Source organism: Zootoca vivipara, chromosome 10 (genome assembly GCF_965207765.1).
Source record: "Zootoca vivipara chromosome 10, rZooViv2.hap1.1, whole genome shotgun sequence".
Taxonomy (NCBI): domain Eukaryota; kingdom Metazoa; phylum Chordata; class Lepidosauria; order Squamata; family Lacertidae; genus Zootoca; species Zootoca vivipara.
Window position 1 is genome coordinate 34886230 of NC_142593.1, and position 20951 is coordinate 34907180.

General features: G+C 38.7%; 1 protein-coding gene and 1 long non-coding RNA gene across 2 annotated transcripts in view; both read right to left on the reverse strand.

Moving 5' to 3' along the window:
* Positions 1 to 616: 616 nt before the first annotated feature.
* LOC148684429 (uncharacterized) lies at positions 617 to 6722 on the reverse strand. The gene is made up of 2 exons (XR_015945997.1): positions 5632 to 6722; positions 617 to 3833 (listed from the first exon to the last, which is right to left on the reverse strand). It is a non-coding gene; the product is annotated as an uncharacterized LOC148684429 (long non-coding RNA).
* A 1122-nt stretch (positions 6723 to 7844) lies between these two features.
* TBCA (tubulin folding cofactor A) overlaps positions 7845 to 20951 on the reverse strand; it is a 39781-nt gene continuing 26674 nt past the window's right edge. Inside the window, exons 2-4 of the mRNA XM_035099925.3 lie at positions 19530 to 19635; positions 13368 to 13454; positions 7845 to 9062 (exon numbers count right to left, since the gene is read on the reverse strand). Coding sequence (XP_034955816.1) covers positions 8982 to 9062; positions 13368 to 13454; positions 19530 to 19635 — 274 coding nt within the window. The 3' untranslated portion in view covers positions 7845 to 8981. The remainder of the gene's footprint in view (positions 9063 to 13367; positions 13455 to 19529; positions 19636 to 20951) is intronic.

Here is a 20951-nt window from a genome sequence, read left to right on the forward strand (position 1 = left end):
AAAGATTCATATATGGGTTAGAAGAGCTATACCCTCCTGCATGTAAGAGAAGGGTAGACAGAGCCAGTGTGGCATTGTGGCTGCTAGGACTAGGACCTTGGGTTCAAATTGCCACTCAGCTAGGAAAAACCCACTGGATGACCTTGGTCAGTCTCTGTCTTTCAGTCTAACCCAGGTTTGCTGTGAGGATAAAATGGGGATGTGGAGCACTATGTGCACCACTGTGAGCTCCTTGGCGGAAAGATGTGATAATATATAAATAATTACTCTTCTATGGTGGCAGCTGCAGTTTTTATAAACACGTATTATAAATATTAAAAAAAATTGTGAAAACTATATTACCTATGTTCATCCACTGATTCTAACCAACTGATTATATCATTACATGTTGCAGTCATGTCTTTCTCAAAGAATATTGGGAATTGTGGTTCCCAGCGCCTTTAACAAACTACAGTTCCCAAAATTCACCATGACTTTTAAAATAGCATAAGAGTGCTTTGAATGGGATAGGTGTGGCTGTCCTATCCTGTATGTGTGTGTGTGTGCTGACTGTTGATGTTGCAAAGAAATTGCTGGTTTTAGCCCTACCAGCAAGGAAGCAGGTTAGACCACAACATTAACAAGACTTTGTACTTTATTCATCATTTATATAGCATTAGTACCCAGCTCTTCAGCCACAAAGGCTCTCAGAGCCGTTTACGGTCCATACCGTACAATCAGTTAAAACAAGGCAGTCCCTGACCAAAAGCTTACAATCTTAAAAAACAATGACACACACAAGGTAAAAGGCATAGGGAGGGACAATGCCTGTTTGTTTTTAAATCAAACTCCGGCACCAATTCTTAAACAGTTGTTTTTATAATGACCAGCTGGCACAGTTCTGGCATAGGAGGTGCCTGATGGAGCTGGGCTTTTGGCAAAGCAGATGGAATTAGCTCTGGTTCTTATCTCTTCCACTGAGGGAGTCTTATGGAATGGCCCCTCCCTGGTGACACTTGAGGGAGAGGAGGTCTGATGGTCTGTCACAGCAGAGCTGATGGAGTGAGCTCTGCTTCTCACCTCTCCCACTGTAAATTAACTCCACCAGCCACGTTCTGGTTAAACTTTAGTTCAGAAATGTGTTCGTAAAATGTGTAGTCCTTATTATCCTGAAACCCTTCTGTGATTTGCAGAGCAAGGACAGGCAACAGCAAAACATTTCCCCCTCTTCACATCTGACCTTCCTGGTTCAGATGCATGCTGGTGACACTTCAATTCAAAACTCCTGAACTTCCCAATGGCTTCATAAAGATGCTAAATAGTATGGGCAATAAGATGGAACCCTGCAGGACACTACAACTTCTATGGCACTGAACAATAGCCTCCCACATCTACTTTCTGGAAACAACTCTAGCAGTAGGAGTGAAACCACTTTAGTATAGAACAACAAAGTAATGTGCAATGGGTCCAGAATTAGGCATATGAGAATAGGCCCAGTGAAATAATTGGGGCTTAAATTAGAATATGCTAATTGAAATTGTAACTAAGCATGACTACGTCTGAATCCTTCTGGTAATTTTGAGGTGTAAGAGAGTAGCCAAAATAAATGCTCTGAAAATACATTGGGATTGTTTATTTTTGCAGTTCTTGAGTATGTATCCAAAAGCAGTTCTTTGTGCCTTGCTATGAATATTGCTTCCAGCCTATTGAAACAAAAAATGGCATCTCTAATTCTATCATTCTCTTTTCCTCGTCCTATAGGAACCCTTAGTACACCAGCAAGTTCTGCTATGCATGTCCCATTGAACCAGAAAGGGAAACACATGAAATAAAACATCTCTTCCCTCTCCTCTTCCTTGCACTCCACCAACATGTTTTAGAATCATAGAATCATAGAGTTGGAAGAGACCACAAGGGCCATCCAGTCCAACCCCCTGCCAAGCAGGAAACACCATCAAAGCATTCCTGACAGATGGCTGCCAAGCCTCTGCTTAAAGACCTCCAAAGAAGGAGACTCCACCACACTCCTTGGCAGCAAATTCCACTGCCGAACAGCTCTTACTGTCAGGAAGTTCTTCCTAATGTTTAGGTGAAATCTTCTTTCTTGTAGTTTGAATCCATTGCTCCGTGTCCGCTTCTCTGGAGCAGCAGAAAACAACCTTTCTCCCTCCTCTATATGGCATCCTTTAATATATTTGAACATGGCTATAATATCACCCCTTAACCTTCTCTTCTCCAGGCTAAACATACCCAGCTCCCTAAGCCGTTCCTCATAAGGCATCGTTTCCAGGCCTTTGACCATTTTGGTTGCCCTCCTCTGGACATGTTCCAGCTTGTCAGTATCCTTCTTGAACTGTGGTGCCCAGAACTGGACACAGTACTCCAGGTGAGGTCTGACCAGAGCAGAATACAGTGGTACTATTACTTCCCTTGATCTAGATCAGGCATCCCCAAACTTCGGCCCTCCAGATGTTTTGGACTACAATTCCCATCATCCCTGACCACTGGTCCTGTTAGCTAGGGATCATGGGAGTTGTAAGCCAAAACATCTGGAGGGCCGCAGTTTGGGGATGACTGATCTAGATGCCATACTCCTATTGATGCAGCCCAGAATTGTATTGGCTTTTTTAGCTGCTGCATCACACTGTTGACTCATGTCACGTTTGTGGTCTACCAAGACTCCTAGATCCTTTAGGTCTTCCTTTAGGTTTTAGGTCTTCCCCAACCCTTCAGAGTAGATTTGTGGAGAAGACGGGGGAGTTCAGGGAGGTAGAAGGGAGATTCTACATCATTGCACTCCAACTTGCAAAACAGATACATTTCAAATCAAGGTTCCTTTGTTTGTTCTAAATATTGACCAAAATTAAGCAACAGCATGAATGATTGAGCCAAAATCCTATGCTTGATTTGGAATGGTAATTTCAAAGCATGGAATCCTCACACCTGTGTTTTAAGTTAACAGAAATGTGTATGTGTGTGGTGGTGGTGGGGAACAGGTGAGAATACATACCTGTTTCCCTCCTGGTCAGTTTAAAGGAGAGTAATGAATTTGCAGTGGTGCAACTCATATCTCCAAGGACATTTTCAGAAATTGGGTGACTTTTGCTTGGCCACATGGGAGCTTTCCTGCAGGGTTTTGCAGGGTTGAGTCTTGTTAAGCATGCTATTTAACATCTATATGAAACTGCTGGGACCAGTCATTAGGGGATTTGGAGTGAGGTCTCACCAGCATCCTGCTCTATCTCTGTTTCATCAGTACCTCAAAAGGCAGTGAAAGTGCTCAATCAGGGAGCAATGGGCTGGATGTTCACGAACAAACTGAAGCTAAATCCAGACAATATAGAAGTGCCATAAGTGGGTTTCCAATTTCCAGAGGTTGACAGAACTATCTGTTCTTAATAGGGTTTCACTCACCTTGAAGGGCCAGCTGCATAATTTGGGGTTGTTCCTGGAACTATATTTGTCCAGGTGGCCTCAGTGGCTAGGAGCAACTATGCAGTTTCACCTGGTGCAAGCTACGGTCATTTTTGGACAGGGATCGTTTGACCATGGTTACTCATGCTCTGGTAACCTCCAGGCTGGACTAGGGTTACCTTTGAAGATGGCTGAAGCAAAAAGGCTGCTAGGGGCAGCAGGTCATGAACATATTACTCATCTTAGTGAATACACTGGTTGCCAATTGTCTTCCAGGTCCAGTTCAAGATGCTAAATGGCTTGGGTTCCAGCAAGAGCACCTTCTTCCATATCAACTGTGCTCTAAGATCAGCAGATGTGGCCTCCCTGGTATGAGGCACATGGTGGTGGGCAGGAAGGAAATTTTTCAATAGCAGCTCCTCATACGTGGAATTTCCTTCCTTCTAGTTTAAATAGATATTTATTGATTTTCACAGTAGAAAAGGGATTTACAGAGGTTTAGAAAGGATGGGGGAGATACAAAAAAGCAAAAATACAAAAGTCAGGAAAAACAGAAAAAACCAGAAAATAAAAAAGAAAAAATAGAAAACTATATAACTTATCTTTATCACAGTGTATATTGGGACCTCCTCGGATTCCCGTCCCTGTGTTTCTCAAACACACTTCCAATTTAGCAAATTCTACCTCTAAGTATTCACTTTTAATACTAAATTCTTATTTTCTATTCTAGAATAACCTCTTTTACCTAATCCACAGATTTATTTACCACTTAATTTCTATTCTTAAAATATTACTTTAGCGTACTTTTTTAAATACAATTTAAAATCTTTCCACTCTTCTTCAATTGCTTGTTCTCCCTGGTTGCGGATTCGTCCGGTCATCTCTGCCAATTCCATAAATTCCATCATCTTCATCTGCCATTCATCAATCGTTGGTAACGTTTGCTGCTTCCAGTATTTAGCGATCAACAGTCTCGCAGCTGCAGTGGCATACATGAAAAAGGATACCTTTCTCTTGGGAATCTCCTTCCCTACAATGCCCACTAGGAATGCCTCTGGTCTCTTCACCAATGTGCCTTTTAGCACTTTCTTAAGTTCATTATGAATCTTATTCCAGAAGTCATTCACCAGTGGACATGTCCACCACATGTGGTAAAATGAACCTATTTCTTTCTTACATTTCCAACATTTATTGTCATTGTTGTGGTAAATCTTTGCTAGCTTTTCTGGTGTAAGGTACCATCTATACATCATTTTCATTATATTCTCCTTTAATAAACTACACGCAGTAAATCTAATATTTTCCTTCCACAACTTTTCCCAATCCTCTATCATAATATTATGTCCCACATCCTTTGCCCACAAAATCATAGCATTTTTAGTTTGTTCATCTTTTGTATGCCATTCTAGCAGCAATTTATACATTCTCGAAAGTATTTTCGTCTTAGGTTCTAACAATTCTGTTTCCACCTTTGACCTCTCAATTTGAAAGCCAATTACTCTGTCCATTTTAAACGCTTCATTTATCTGATGGTATTGGAGCCAATCATCCAATTTACCTTTCAACTCCTCATATGTTTTTAATTTAAATTGGTCTCCCTCTTGAATCAACAAATCTCTATATTTCAACCAACCGGTCTCCATATTTAATCTTTTGCGAACCTTGGCCTCCAAAGGCGAGAGCCAATTTGGCGTTTTTCTTTCTAATAAATCTTTATATCTGGACCAAACCTTGAACAATGAATTTCTAACAATGTGCCTTTTAAAACTTCCATGGGCCTTAACCTTATCGTACCACACATATGCATGCCAACCATGAACATTATCATAACCTTCTAAGTCCAAAATATCAGCGTTTTCCAATGTAAACCACTCTTTCAACCAGCAAAAGGCAGCTGCTTCATAGTAAATTTTAAAATCAGGTAGAGAGAAGCCTCCTCTTTGTTTATCATCAGTCAATATCTTATATTTGATTCTTGGCTTCTTCCCTTGCCATATAAATTTTGATAGCACCTTTTGCCATTCTTTAAAACAACTCAGCTTTTCAATTATTGGTAATGATTGAAATAAAAACAACATCTTTGGCAATACATTCATCTTAATCGTTGCTATACGGCCCAATAAAGACAATTTCAGGTTGGTCCACGTTTCTAAATCCTTCTTAACTTCATTCCATAATTTCACATAATTATCTTTAAACAAATTTAAATTTTTTACAGTCATAGGCTGTCATAGGCACCTTCTGAGGTGCATTTGGCCCTCTCTGGTTGTTGTTTTTTTGTGTTGTTACTTAAGGTCTTTTTCAAAAGACATTTGGAGAAGAGACTGGATTTCTGCTGCTGATTCTGTTAGTAATTGTTCTGTGGTTTGTTACCTTTTAAAGGATCATGTTATATTATCTGTTTGCTTTGTTGTAAACTACCCTGTGGCAGTATATAAATCATCTAGATAAATAAATGTAGCTCTAGCCTTTAAAAATTAATTATGAGCACACTTTTGCATGAGATCTTTCTATCAGTAATGTAATTCATGAACTGATTTATTCAGAGAAGCCCAAGCAATGTTATGCCTGCAATACAGGTTCCTGTAAATTGGGTTCTGTTCCTTGCAAGAACTCTGGTAAAGGAGACAGTTGCTCACTAGATGCATGCACTGGGGAATTAACAGGGTCACTGCACACAATATTAATACAGTTATTTCTAGCAAAGCATTGCATCCCCAGCAGGCAGTGACCAGAGGTGGCAGGAAATAACTGGACAGTGAGTGCTGTTTGGGAATACTTGTACTTTTGTAAGGTTTACGAATAACATGTTTATTACCAAGTCCCCAGTTTAATTCCTAAAGTTCTGATCTACCAACAAGTACCAATAAAGTAAAAAGGGTGGGAAGTTAATATGGTTACGTAACAGAACCTCCCCGTCCCCTAAATTCACATTTTAATCCACATTTAATTTGCATCGCAGAGCAGAAACAAAAGATCAATGATTCATTTGCTGCAGCTTTTGCTGGGATATAGCATTTTATTCAGTGCTGATGGGAGATTCTATGTTTAACACCCCTCATCACCCCCTCACCCCACAAAATTGGTATATCTTTGGCAAGACCCCTTTTCCCTAGCATATATAGTTTCTGCGTGTGTGCATATTTATACATCTCTCTCTCTGGGTAAATTTCCTCCCACTCCAAAATAATTCAGTTCAGCAAAAATTCACCATATGCTTGCTAATAATTTGCTTCTGTTCAAACCTGGGTAAGACCTACTCCCTTTCTGAATAAAGTTCATTAGACTTTCTCAGTAGTTCCCAGACTTTCCTGCTCCCCAGACCACTTGAAAATTGCTGTGGTTCTTGGCAGACTAATTAATGATTTTTCTGCACATTGTAGCAATTATAATGCAGTGTGCTAGATGCTGATGATTCTTATTTTATTGCTATATTTCTTCATATATTGTATTTTATTGTATTACAATCTAAATTCCATAGAATACAATAAAATACAAGGTAAGAAAAGAAGCAATAAAATACAATTCAAAAATCAGTATAAATCTTTAACGAGATGGAGCCATCTCCTGTCTTCAACAACAAATCCACAGATACACCCTGGACCATCTGAATGAAGCTTATGGACCGATTTAGAACCCCTGCTGTGTTGTGGGGATGGGGAAAGGGACCTGTAGACACACACACCCCAGCAAGAACAATAAACTATCACTTTCACTTCTTGTTTTCCTAACAGTTACATATCAAAATGGCCACAATAATAGAATCCTAGAATTGTAGAGTTGGAAGGGTCCCCAAGGGTCATCTAATCCAACCCTCTGCAATGCAGGGATCTCAACTAAAGCATCCATGACAGGTGGCCATCCAAGCTCTGCTTAAAAACTTCCAAGGAACGAGAGTCCACAACCTCCCGAGGGAGTCCGTTCTACTTTCTAACAATTCTACTGTCAGAAAGTTCTTCCTGATGTTTAGTTAGAATCTCCTTTCTTGTAACAAATCCATTGTTACAGGTCCTATCCTCCAGAGCAGAAAACAAGCTTGCTGCATCTTCCATATGACAGCCCTTTAGATATCTGAAGATGGCTATAGCTCCCTCTCAGTCTCCTCTTATCCAGATTAAACATACCCAACTCCCTCAGCTGTTCCTCATAAGGCTTAGTTTCCAGATCCTAGAGTCAAAATCAAAGAATTGGAATGGATCCCAAGGGTCATCTAGTCCAACCCCCTGCAATGCAGGAATCTTTTGCCCTACATGGAGCTCAAACCCACAAGATTAAGAGACTCATACTCTACTGACTGGGCTATCCTAATTGTATCCCTCGTGTCTAGTTGTTGTGTGGTTTCTTGGTTTCTTCCAGACCTTGGTTTTGAGAGGTCAAATGATTTTGTTTTCTCTGTCTTTTCTCTGAAGGCAGAAAAGTAACGCAAATCCATCACAGGCCCAAAATGTACATACTGTCAAACCAGTTTAATTGTTTTTCTTTTCAATAATGTTTTTTCCATATTTTATAACAATACAACAACAGAAATAGGGTAGATAGTAGAAAGGTGGAATAAATTTCTCTCTCCCTTAAAGGGCACATATTTCCATGTGTCACATGGTATTCTTTTCTTAGCCACTTCTCATACTCTTACTTCTACAATACTGCTCTCAGCACATAGTGGGGTAAGCTGCTACACAGGTCCTATATCCTTACACAACATGGATATGACATCTCCATTAAACACTTAACCCACCAGAAAGCAACACTGTTTAAGGGAGAAGGGTTAAGAACTGCTTCATAGCTGCAGCATTAAAAGATTAACTACAGAATGGGCAGCTATTATCAAGGCATTTTTTAAGCGACCAAAGCAGCGACTAAGCTGTCAGACATTGCTGAAACGGCAAATATGGCTATAAACATGGGGTTGAAATACCAATCAAGTCTATCATGGGGAAAAGCTGAAAACATGAAGGATTTAAAAAATAGGAATCACAATTTGGATATTAGAATCTATAGGATCTCAGAGTAAGAAGGCAAGAGAGAATGATAGTCTTTACATAGCTTCTTCCAGACCCACCTTCCTCTGAGCCTTATTTTGAGAGCACACCTAAATGCCACAGCAATTAGAAATTGCAAAGTCTTGAGATGTGTTGTCAGATTTCCACTGTACTCCCTTACAGAAAATATATATCAAGATCTCCACAACTTTCTCTCTCTTGTATACAAAGGAGAATAAGTGCAGGTGTTTCAGGACCTTTATGCTAAAACACTAAGATTCCACATAAAGTGCTTAAACACTATACAAAGCAGCCCTGGCTAGTGTAGACTGTATATAGATGTGTGTTTCTGAATACTGTTGTATTTCTGTAAGATACGTTCTGTATAACAAATCATAAGGGAAAATGCTCTCTGGGCTTGTTCTTTTTGTTTTTATTTGTTATTTGTATTGTGGATTTTACAACTTTCAAAAATGGTTTCGAAAAAAGGTACAGATCATTTGAGCACATCATCATTCCTAACACTACTTTAGGAAATACATTTTGCTAATGTTTGACCATTTATATAACAATGGACCCAAAGCGTACATTGATTTTTCACTACTCTATCTAGGCTTCTAACTTTATTGACTCAAGTACCGAACGTGCTTCTTTATATTCTTCAGCTTCTTCCAACTCTTTTTCATTTTCCTGAAATTAAACAAAGCAAACTTTTCACTATTTTAAAAATGATTAAAGCTTAAAACTATTTTTTTACATTGATATGCATCATGAAGGAGGCTTTAGCACTTGAGTTCCCAACATATAGGGTGATATCCAATGTTAGTCATACACAGAGTGAGTGCATGAATTTCAGTGGGTCTATTCTGAGTAACACTGGATTGCAACGAGCCCAGCTTTCTGCAGAGCCCACAATTGGAAGTATTGTAGAGATTGAATTCCAAACCCTTTGCAGTATAGCCAAGAAAATCTGTTCCCCATTGGGGTTGGGAATTCCACTCTCATTTGGCCAGGACACTCCATATTTACACCAGCTTTACGATTCCCACCTACGCAGAGCTCTTTCCCTGGCAATTTAACATCTTACCGTCTACAGTTTTGCAAGATAGATTCTCGAAAATCCCACACTCTGAAAGATACTGTCCTTGTGGCACAAAACAGGTCGAATCCATCACACACATTTTATTTTACTGCCCATTTTATGCAAAAATATATGATAAGTATTTGGCCTCCTTATTGAAGGAAAGGATTTAGTGCACTGACTCTTCCAGGGTGTCTTATCTGCTGAACAACTGTAGTAATGATGTTGTGGAAAATGTGGCAAGATTTGTGTGCATGCACACAAAAGCTCATATCAATGACAAACTTAGTTGGTCTCTAAGGTGCTACTGGAAATAATTTTTTTACTATGAAATTATGTCACCATAGGTCCTAAGAGCCATTTTTGAACCTCAGTGGACAGTTTTATCCTAAAGTATCTCTTACTATGTTTTGTTAACTGTGTTGTGTTCTGATCCATGTATACAATGCACTTTTTCTATGCCAATAAAGATTGATTGATACCCAACATCAGCAGCAGAAGATGACATAATACCCAGTTTATTAGGTTCAATTGACAGTCATAGGATAGTGAATTGGTAAAGGGTGATATAGTAATGAGCTATGGTGCTTACTTCTCACTGCATAGGCCCAATTTTGAAAACACGCTGACCTTTAATAAATGATTTTTGGCCTGCTGAAATCCAATCTTTAGCTTTTAATCATAAAGCCACACAATTTTGCAAAGAAGTATTCCCATTTAAAGTGCTAGCATGAATCCCAAAGGAAAGAAATACCCAGCTCCTGCTTGATTAGCATAGAGGAAGTCAAAATATGGATAATTAGTCTCAAACAATAGTAAAATCTGAAAGCTTTGTTATCTGAAAGCTTTGTTATCTGAAAGCTTTGTTATCAGCAAGGAAGATGTTTCTATTGCCCTGGTGCTCCAGCAGATGACAATCTCTCCAGCAGATAACAATACTGTCCCCCTCCTGAAGGGGATAGAGACAATATTACATATGACAGGGGAATACCTGGTACTGGGATAATAGCTTCATGAATGCACAGGAAACTGAGGCGGTGCTAAAAAAACATGCTAAGGAGCAAAAAAAATTACAAGAAGGAATCAACTGGAGGGAATAATGCATTGTTTCAGTTGTCTCTATACTAATGCACGGAGTATGGAAAACAAGCAAGTTGAATTTGACCTCTTAATACAGGTTGGCAAATATTAGCTAAAAGGCATTTTAGAAACATGGTGGGGTGAGCCTCATGACTGGAATGTATAAATTGAGGGTCTATTCAAAAGGAATAGACCAAACAGGAAGGAAGGAGCAGCAGCATTAAATGTAATAGATGTGTACACTTGTGAAGAGATCCATGACTTGGAGCATGGAAGGACTGAGAGTATGTGTAGGAGAAGGAAACAACAGTAGCCTTACTGTGGGCGACTGCTATAGACCTCCAAGCCAGACTGAAGACTTGGATGATGCTTTCCTAGACCAGATTACCAAACAGTAAAAAAAGGATAGATATAGTAGTTATGTGAGACTTAAATTACCTATATTTTGTTTTGTATCACAATTTCAAGTATATTTCCCTTTTATTTTTTCTATTTTTTCTGTTCATTTGCTTTATTTTCTCACGGAAATTTTTCAATAAAATATAAATATTTAGGCTTGCAAGAGAGGTTTAAAATAATTTTAAACAGTATTTGGCTACATTCAAAGCAAGGGGAACACCACGCAAATAATAGGTCCTCTGCGTGGAGATGATGAGAGAAATGCTGTTGGGTGACAGAGAGAGGGCAGAACTGCTCAACTCCTACTTTACTTCTGTTTTCGCCCAGGAGGAAAGCAACCCAACCTGGTGATACCAGAATAAATGATGCAAGGAGGGAGCTACAGCAAGATAGGTAATGGAACACCTAGCTACTTTGAATGAATAAATATCCAGGGTCTGATGAGCTCTGCTCAAAGGTACAAAAGGAGTTTGCCTCTGTCTGTAATTTTAGAGAATTATTGGGGAACAGGTGAGGTCCCTGAAGACTGGAAACAGGCAAGTGTTGTCCCCCATCTTCAAGAAGGGGGAAAAAGAAGACTGGTCAGCTTGTCTTCCACACCAGGAAAAGTCCTAGAACAGATAATTCAACATCTGGTCTGTGAACACTTAGAAAATGATGCTGTGATTACTAAGACCCAGCATGGGTTTCTCAAAACAAGACCCATTGTTGTTCAATGTCTTTCAAAATGACTTGGATAAAGGAATTGAGGAGATGCTCATCAAATCTGCAGATTACACTAAACTGCAAGGGATAGCTAATGCCGCAAAAGACAGATCAGGATTCAAAATGACCTTAACAGATTGGAGAACTGGACCCAAACAAACAAAATGAATTTCAATAGAAACAAATGTAAGGCAGATGGACCAGCTGCAGCGTAAGATGGGGGACACCTGGCTTGCCCATAGCACATGTGAAAAGGAGACCACAAGCTTAACATGAATCAACAGTGTGATGCAGTAGCAAAAAATCTAATGCTATTCTAGGCTGCATCAACAGAAGTACTGTATAGTGTCCAAATGAAGATAAGTCATAGTACCGCTCTGTTCTGCCTTGATCACATAAGTATTAATGTAATGGATGTAGAGTATAAAATCTACATGAAACAGCTGGGATAGGTTAACCAGGAATTTGGAGTGCAATGCTACTAATATACAAATGATACTGAACTCCATTTCACTTTTCCATTCAATTCCAAGGAGGTGAAGTTTTGGGAGGCATATAGAAAAGCAACTAAGTAGAAAACCTTCAGAAACAATGTTAGTATGCGTACCAGTCAGTTCAATCAATGATTAAGATAATGATTGCTACTCCAAATATTTCTATGGAGTTGTTGTTTTTAAGGGCAAACTAAATCACCTATTTCAAAAAGCAGTACGTAATGTGCCTTTTTCTTTGGCAGTATTGTGATAGTAAGCACCTGGATTCAACAAAAATGTTGACACCAAAGGCCAGTGCAGACTTAACATAGCTCTTCACTTTATCATGATATTTAGTTTTAAAATCCCCTGACAACTTGCCACAAATCTTAGAACCTTCATAGCATTAATCTTGGCTATCTTAAACAAACTTTGAAACCAAGGTCTAAAGCAGATTTCAAATCCTGTTTCATATGGGCCTAAAGTTGAAGTGGGGAATTGTGGAGAGAGAACACTTAGTCTCACAGCATTATTTTTATTCTTCCCCCCCCCCTTTGCTTCTTAGGCTGATGTACATGGTTCTCCCCACCCCCATTTTATCCTCACAGCAACTCTGTGATACGGACACAGAGATGGTGAGTAGCCCAAAGCTTCACAGCAGAGGAGGAAATGAACCTTGGATTCCGGAGGCCAAATCTGATACTTGATCTAGAGTTTCATACTAGCTTTACTTCTACACCAACTCCCAAAATACAGATAAACAGCAGAAATTTAAAGCTGCAAGCTCAAAGAGTTTAAACAATGTTTATACCAATGACAAACTTAGTTGGTCTCTAAGGTGCTACTGGAAGGAATTTTTTTATTTTGTTTCGACTTTGTCAGACCAACACGGCTACCTACCTGTAGTTTAAACATTAACTATAGCTGTAGTTGATTCATTGCTAGAGCAAATTTTAATTTTTGTACCTTAAAGTTAGCAGACATGTTTTGCAGGGGGCGGGGTTTGGTTTGGATTGGTTACTTTAACAGAAAATAAACAAATATTAAATATGTCTTTTCGTTCTAGCACGTGGCAGGTTTGGTTTAGGTTCTCAGAGTTCTTTCAGTATTCCTGAAATGCATATTTGTTGTAGTTTTGGTAGCAATGAGACATATGCATGATCGATCAATCAATTGATTATCTACCTTTTAGCTTGATCTATCAACTAAAAATATTCAGTTGAAAGCTCTACAAAACGTTATTTCTTTTGTACTTACTAATAGCTGAACAAGATCTGCATGTGCAGCTTCTAATCTGCGTTGGCAATCAGGAATCATCATTCGAGATTCTTGCAAGACCTCAATCTGCAAAATGGAAGCTCATTAAATATATGAACTATTCAACTTTAATACAAACTCTACTGCTTAAGCTAGCTGCTTAAAATAATGCAGACATATTGAAGTTACACATATATACAATAATTTTAAAAAAGTACTCAAGAATACTTTTTAAAACCAAAGCAAGGTCAGCTAAAAAGCTTTCCATGAAATATTTGTTTTTAAAAAACTATTTAATATAAACTATTTCCCCTGCTGTCAAAAACAGCTTCGTCCAAAATGGGATCAGCTGGTTATATAAATATCTCCTGCATCTTTTTGGTAATAAATAAAAACTGTTCAGATAATACCACACAGAGATAATTACTGCATGAAAAAAGTTATTGAGTTATTGATCACATTGTATGCTCACTGCAGGAGGTTCTGACTAAAAGACAAAGGTAAAGTAAAATGAAAACCAAAGACCAGCAGGCTCATATTTTTGATGCTTATCATGCATAAAAAGTTATTACTCATTCTTGTGCTTCATTTTAGGAGAGAGATTATTCTCACCATGCTTTTTGAGCAAAATTACCGGTCTGGCACCCCCCTGAATTTGAACATCTTGCATACATCTACAGAAAACAATTTTGTAATTGCATACAAAATCATGGAATGTTTTTAACCCTCAAAATCATGCACTGAAAATGTGGTGTAAACAGCTAATTCTATCATGTATCCAGCCAGGATAGAAATGAAAATTAATTAACAGATCTATTAAGTGTAATAATTCTTACAACAATTATATGAATTTTAAGCCCTCACACAATTTTATTTAAGCAAAAGTATTAATGGAATCCAGTGTGTGCAACTGCAAGTCATGGAAAAAAATATGTCCACAATATGGCTGACATGTAGACAGAGTATACGTTCTGTCTTCAGAAAACAACCACAACTCCAGTGACCAGAAGCTGCCATTCTGAATTTATTTTATAATGTTGTTGCTTCTTTCAACCTATAAAGCACTGTGGTACCAAAAGGAATTAAAGTAGCTTCTTAATAGCATAGCCACTAGACCAAGGTATCTCAAACAATGTCACATTAAGCTTCCAACTATGATAACCAGAACAGATTTCAAGGTCCACATGTAATTGTGGACCAAAGTATGCAAAATGTAAGAGATCCATGATCAGAATCATCCGTTTTTCTTTCTTTCTACACAAACACTGGGGATACAAAAGTGGCAGATGGGATTCTTCCTACACTATTCCCCAATTATTCCTTTCCAGCTACTATTAGCACACAGCTACCCATGTTTTCCCCAGTGGAGTTAATATGTTAGAATCAGAGAAAAGACACTGGTGTAACATGTTAGCCTGCCTCATCAAATCCTGAAATCAGTATTGCAAAATTGCTCATTCCTGTGTGAAGATCCTGATCAAGTATTTTCTACGTCCTGTCTAGTCTAGTTTAGCCATATGACAATTTTCCACCAAGGTGATACACAGGGTGACATCTATACAGTAACTTGTCATCAAAAATGTCAGCTCTACTTCAATGGCAACCAAAGTCTACTTCCCAATGCACTTCACCCACTATTAAGTGTTTTACTACCTTGAGAATACTTAAGGAGGAAAAACAGACATTGAGGGCAGAGGGAATATGGACACTCCACTCTCAGTATAAAAATGTGTGAAAGTATTTTTCTTATTGATACCATAACTTACTCCATGTACTTTCTTACAACAAGAGCAACACTTGCACCGAAGTTGTTAAACTCCTTCCCTTTGTGGATTTCACTAGAAAGATAGAGCACCTAAACTAAAAGGGGAGAGCAAATTGGGGAGCACTTTATGTCCATTGTATTGAGTCTAAATGCCTCTTAGCAAACTATCATTAAAATAGCATAATAGCTTCTCATGATGATACAGCAATTTAGTTAAGAGGTGTTAACATGCAGTATTTAAAAAACAAACAAACCAACAACCATAACTCTAAGAGGCTTTCAGTTAATAGAAATGATGCATGCATAAGGGATCAGGGATCTAAAAGACTTCATGTGTATCCACTTGAATTAAAGACCACAGAGTCCATGCTTATAGTTATACAACAGCACCAGGACAGTCTGCACCATTACAATAGAATGTCTATACCCTATAAGCCATAACGGTGATGGGCACTGTAACTTAAAGCAAATCAGTATCTACAGGCTAGGAATAAATTTTTATTAAATTTAAATACTGCCCTCCATTCCAAGGTCACAGGGTGGTTCACAACAGGAAAATACAGAATGAGAACACAAAATATACATAATAAAACAAAAACAAACCAATAGCCTCCCTTCCAAAAACACATTTAAAAGGACATAGAATGTTAATCAGCCAAAGGCCTGATTATAGAGAAATGTTTTTGCTAGTTTCCCAAGGCATCAGGAAAACCTCCTGCGGTGAGTACCCCAGAAACGGGGAGGGAGCCACTGCAGAAAAGGTTCATTCTCATGTTGCCACACACCAGAGCTCTTGTTGAGGTGGCACACAAAAAAGGCTTCATACGATGATTGGCTTCAGATTATGATTTCCAGGTTCGCTCTGGTTCATTTGTTTAAGGCTTTACAGGTCAAGAGCAGCCGTTTGAATTGGGCCCAGACACTAACTGGAAGCCAGTGCAGTGGCAATGTGCTCAAACTGTCTTGCCCTGGTGGCCAATCTGGCCCCTGAATGTTGCACCAGCTGAAGTTTCCAAACCTTCTTCAGAGGCAGGGTGGATAAAAATCAATGATTTTTTTAAAAAAATAAAAAAAATCGGATTTTTTTGATTTAAATCGATTTTTTTGATTTAAATTGGATTTTTTTAAATAAAATGCTTTTTGAGGAAAATATATTACCATCCAAAGGTTATTCCATCATGAAATAAAGATTAGTTTTTTAATTATGTAGAATAAGGTTGTATATGTTTAATTTTTGGGGTAAATAAATTCCATTAATCCATTCACAATGTCATGCTCTTCCAGAGGTTTTTGTAAGATTATTGGGCAGTTTCTCTGCCTACAAGATATTATCACAGATGCTTGGTTTACTTTTGCAGTTCTCAAAACTGAATTTGACTCAACAGAGATCACATGCCTCTTCTTCACAGCAAAAATGTTATAACATGAACAGAGTTGAGAAAAAGACCTTAATCCTATTGTTCTACAAACCTATGAATACAGAAACAATATTTTTCTGATTGTTTGGAGTGGACAGTATTCAGGTTTTTCATGTGTAGGCTGGGCTGACAGTCTAAGTTTCTTAAAATATATATATATTGTTTTTGTTTAGCCAAATTAGTTAACAAATATGGATGTTTGTTTAAGCAAATAACATATGCTGTACAGTAATGTTATTGTTTCAGTTGAATAAATCTATTTAAATTGTTATTATTAAGGTAATGATTATTTTACTCCTTCCTAAGTACAACAGTAAAGTTGTCCAAATATGAACAACCCATTAAACTGGGGATAAAAAACTAATATGAAAAGTTGTTATTCTAAAAATCTTCATCTACTTGCATATTAAAGTTATACCAGCAAGAATTAGTCTTTATGTAGAAAACTATGATTTAAATCAAGCCTTACTGACTAGTGATTTAAATCGTGATTTAAATCAAATCCACCCTGTTCAGAGGTAGTCTAGCTCTGGTAACCTCCAGGCTAGATTAGAGCATAGACAACAGAAGTTAGGCTATGCCTCTTTGGATAGGGGTGCATCTGGGCGACCAACCCAAGCTGATAGAAGGCATTCCACACCATCGAGACCACCTGAACCTCAAGTGACAAGCAATGGATCCAGAAGTATCTCTAAACTACATAAACACACCTTTAGAAGGGGTGTAACCCAATCAAGAGCAGGCAACCTTCCAGTTATCTGGTCTAGGGAACCACCTGCTATGAGTGCCTCACTCTCAACTGGATTGAGCTTCAGTTTGTTGGCTCTCATCCAGTCCATTACAGAAGCAAGAAAGCAGTCCAGCGCATCCACTGTCACACCTGCAGATGTAAAGTAGAAGTAGAGTTGTGTGCCATTAGCGTACGCTGATAGCGCTCTCCAAAATTCCGGATGATCCCATTCAGCAGTTTCATGTAGATGTTGGGGGATCAAATTGAACCCTGAGGAACCCAACACTGAAGGCTTCAAAGGGCTGAAGAGCAGTCCCCAAGCATCACCCTCTGGAAACAACCATCCAAGTAGGACCGGAACCACTGCAAAGCAGTGCCACCTACCCATTCACATCCTCAAGCTTTACTGACTGAAACTCAGAACAGGACTGCACCATGCTCTGGACACCCCTTGAGATTCATCTGCTGTGGATATAAGCAATCTTGTCCTCAAAAAGCTTTGCAACCAAGTCACGGCTACCATCAGTTCTGCCACCTCTTTCAGGTCAGATGGTAAGAAGCCCTGCACTAACCAGAAAAGCTCTGCCTGACAGCACAATGAGCATGCAATGGAAGAAGCAAAGTATGCCTTCTTTGGTGCCTTTACTGCCACTAGGTAGGCTCAATGATGAGCCCTCACTAGTATTTGACTGCATTCAACCAGATATTTCTTCTAGTTGTGTTTGAGTTGTCTTCCAGCTTGTTTTCTTGCCCTAAGCTTTGGAGTATATTAGGAAACCAAGCAGACTACACGAAGTGGGATAGGGTGCTCAGGGGCAATAGTGTCAATGGCCCGAGCCATTTGCATAATCCTGAAGTTGGCCAGGGCTTTGAAAGGAGTGCCACTCATAGCATCTAAAAATTTCCCCAGAGTCCTCTGGAAACTCATTAGATCCATCAGCCTCTAAGAGCAAGCCAACCTAATAGGTTCCCCATCTCTGCAAAGGGGAAAAGGTGCTGAAAGCCTAACTCTCAACAATAAGTGCTATTACTATGATAAGGGACTGATGTCAATATCCCTCCCCCTTCAGATCATCCTCTTCCTGTCCAGTTGTGAAAACAAGGTCCAGATTGTGGTCTGCCAATGCATTGGGCTGGTGTCATGTTGGGACAGGCCCTGTGAAGTCCTGAAAAGATTGCCTGGAAAGAGATGGAATATCTACAGACTACAGCAACACCCACCCCCAAAACAAACGCTCAAGTCTGCCCTGATGCTGCATCAACTCCACCCTGTTCACCTACCCAGGTCTCAGTGAAACAGATCAACCTCCTCATTCATAATCAGATCATGGATGTGGGTGGCCTTACTCAGAGCTGTCCTGCCTTTCAGCAACAGCATCTGCAGACCAGAGGGCTGACTGATAGGACAACTGCAATTCCACAGGTTGGAGGAAGGGCTGGCACATGGCATAGTCACTAACTGCCAGTGCCATGCACTGTGCAGGGAGGACAAAATTTCTAATCCTTGAAACCTGTTACAGAGCACCAATGACCAGTTATTTCACCCCAATGCTTATTTTGTTACTATTTCTGCAAACCATTAATATTTCTAGAATTAACTATGTAGGCAATCATTTTTACACCCAAAGTGAAGATACACAGTCTAGGCTGCAGGCAGGTGAGAGGAAGTTTAATTCCTTTCCCTGGGGCCTCAACTTGGGAGACTTCTAGTATAGCACTGAATATTCTTTTTATATGTCCACAAAAAAACAAATTTGAAACATTAAAAAAATCTTACACAATACTTTTCAGTTAAAAATAATGATTATTATTTTTTTAAGGGGAAATTCATTTCTAACAAAAATTTAAGTTGGGGTATTATTAATTAGAATTGTATGTATATTAAAATTGAGTTATTAGTTATTAAAATCTAAAGAGGATAATCAGAAAGGAAATTCTAATAGATTATAAAATAATTGATATGTTGTGAAAACTGTTTTTTAAAGAATTGAAATAAGAAACCAATGAGGGAAGAATCAGGGGAGTCCAAATGAATTGATGAGGATATAAGACATAGATTATTATTATTATTTGTTTTTTGTTTTGTTTTTTGTTGTTGCTTGTTTGCTTTTTGCTTTTTGTGTTTTTTTGTGCCTGGTGTTTTTCTTTTTGCTTTTTGTATTTTGTATTCTATCTATAAAATGAATAAAGATGAGTTAAAAAAAAATAACAACTGAAAACATATATTCATGAACTATGAAGTTCCTTACCTGTTTTTTAATTGCATAATTTTCAGAATCTTCAGCTTTCATTTTCTCAATCTTTTCTTCTTGCTGTTTTGCTTCTTTTTCATACATAACCTTTTCTTTTGCCAAGCTGCATACAAAAATAATGAATTAATTTTTTCATTATAAAAGCTAATACAAGTTTTCCTAACTGAACGGTTACACACATAGAATAGAATAATTTCAAAATATCATCATCATTCCATGTTCTATTATTCATTAAATTTTATTTTAATTGTATATTGATACATCATATATAGCTTGGGATTCAAAGAACTGCTCAGGCTCAAGAGCAAGGCTTGATCAGTGCAATGCTGGCTTTTATTTCTTTTGAAAAGCTGCCATCTATGTCCTATCACAAACTGCTTTTGAATAATCCTCAATTTTTTTTAAAAAAAAAAGTTCACCAAACAGCATGGGGTTCTGTTAAAGTCTGAAACCCACTTTGTCTCCTGTGGTAATTCTTTGGATGCCAGCCATTGTTTTCCTATCTGATATTCCTCACTTCCACATACCCCAAATACAGAATATGGATGTCTGGATTTGACTGAAAGTATCTAGCAGCCACGGGATGCAGGTCGCACTGTGGGTTAAACCACAGAGCCTAGGGCTTGCCGATCAGAAGGTCGGCGGTTCGAATCCCTGCAACAGGGTGAGCTCTCGTTGCTCGGTCCCAGCTCCTGCCATCATAGCAATTCGAAAGCATATCAAAGTGCAAGTAGATAAATAGGTACCGCTACAGCAGGAAGGTAAATGGTGTTTCCGTGTGCTGCTCTGGTTCGCCAGAAGCGGCTTTGTCATGCTGGCCACATGACTTGGAAGCTGTATGCCGGCTCCCTCGGCCAATAACGTGATATGAGCGCCGCAACCCCAAGAGTCGGTCATGACTGGACCTAATGGTCAGGGGTCTCTTTACATTTACCTATCTAGCAGCCACAACTGAAATCATGCTTGTTTGTAGATCTTGAAGTTTAGAGGAAGTAGGTCTTCTATTAGTGATTGTACTTAGAGCCCTTTTTTGTCATTCAGGCTCACAGCTTTGGTATGATCTAAATTCACTGCTGAACCTAGTTGCCCAGGTTATAACAGTGACCAGAAGACTTTCCACCAACTTTACCTAGTAAAACTGCATCTTGGTTGACCTTGCAACAATCATATGTTTCTTTTAGTTTTGAGGCTTGATTACTTATGTGCTCTGGTATAAGACTTTCCTTAAGGAAAGTCAAAGTGATGTGGCATATTTTTAATGGAGGATGGCAAGCAGGAACACACATAGTAGAATTCCAGGATCTGTCCTAGTCTTTCATACTCAATGTGCCAATGACCAAAATACTAAGCTCAAAATGCCTCCAATACTAAGTTCAATCATAGCCTCAATAAGGAGCATCCTCTTCTAACAACACCATC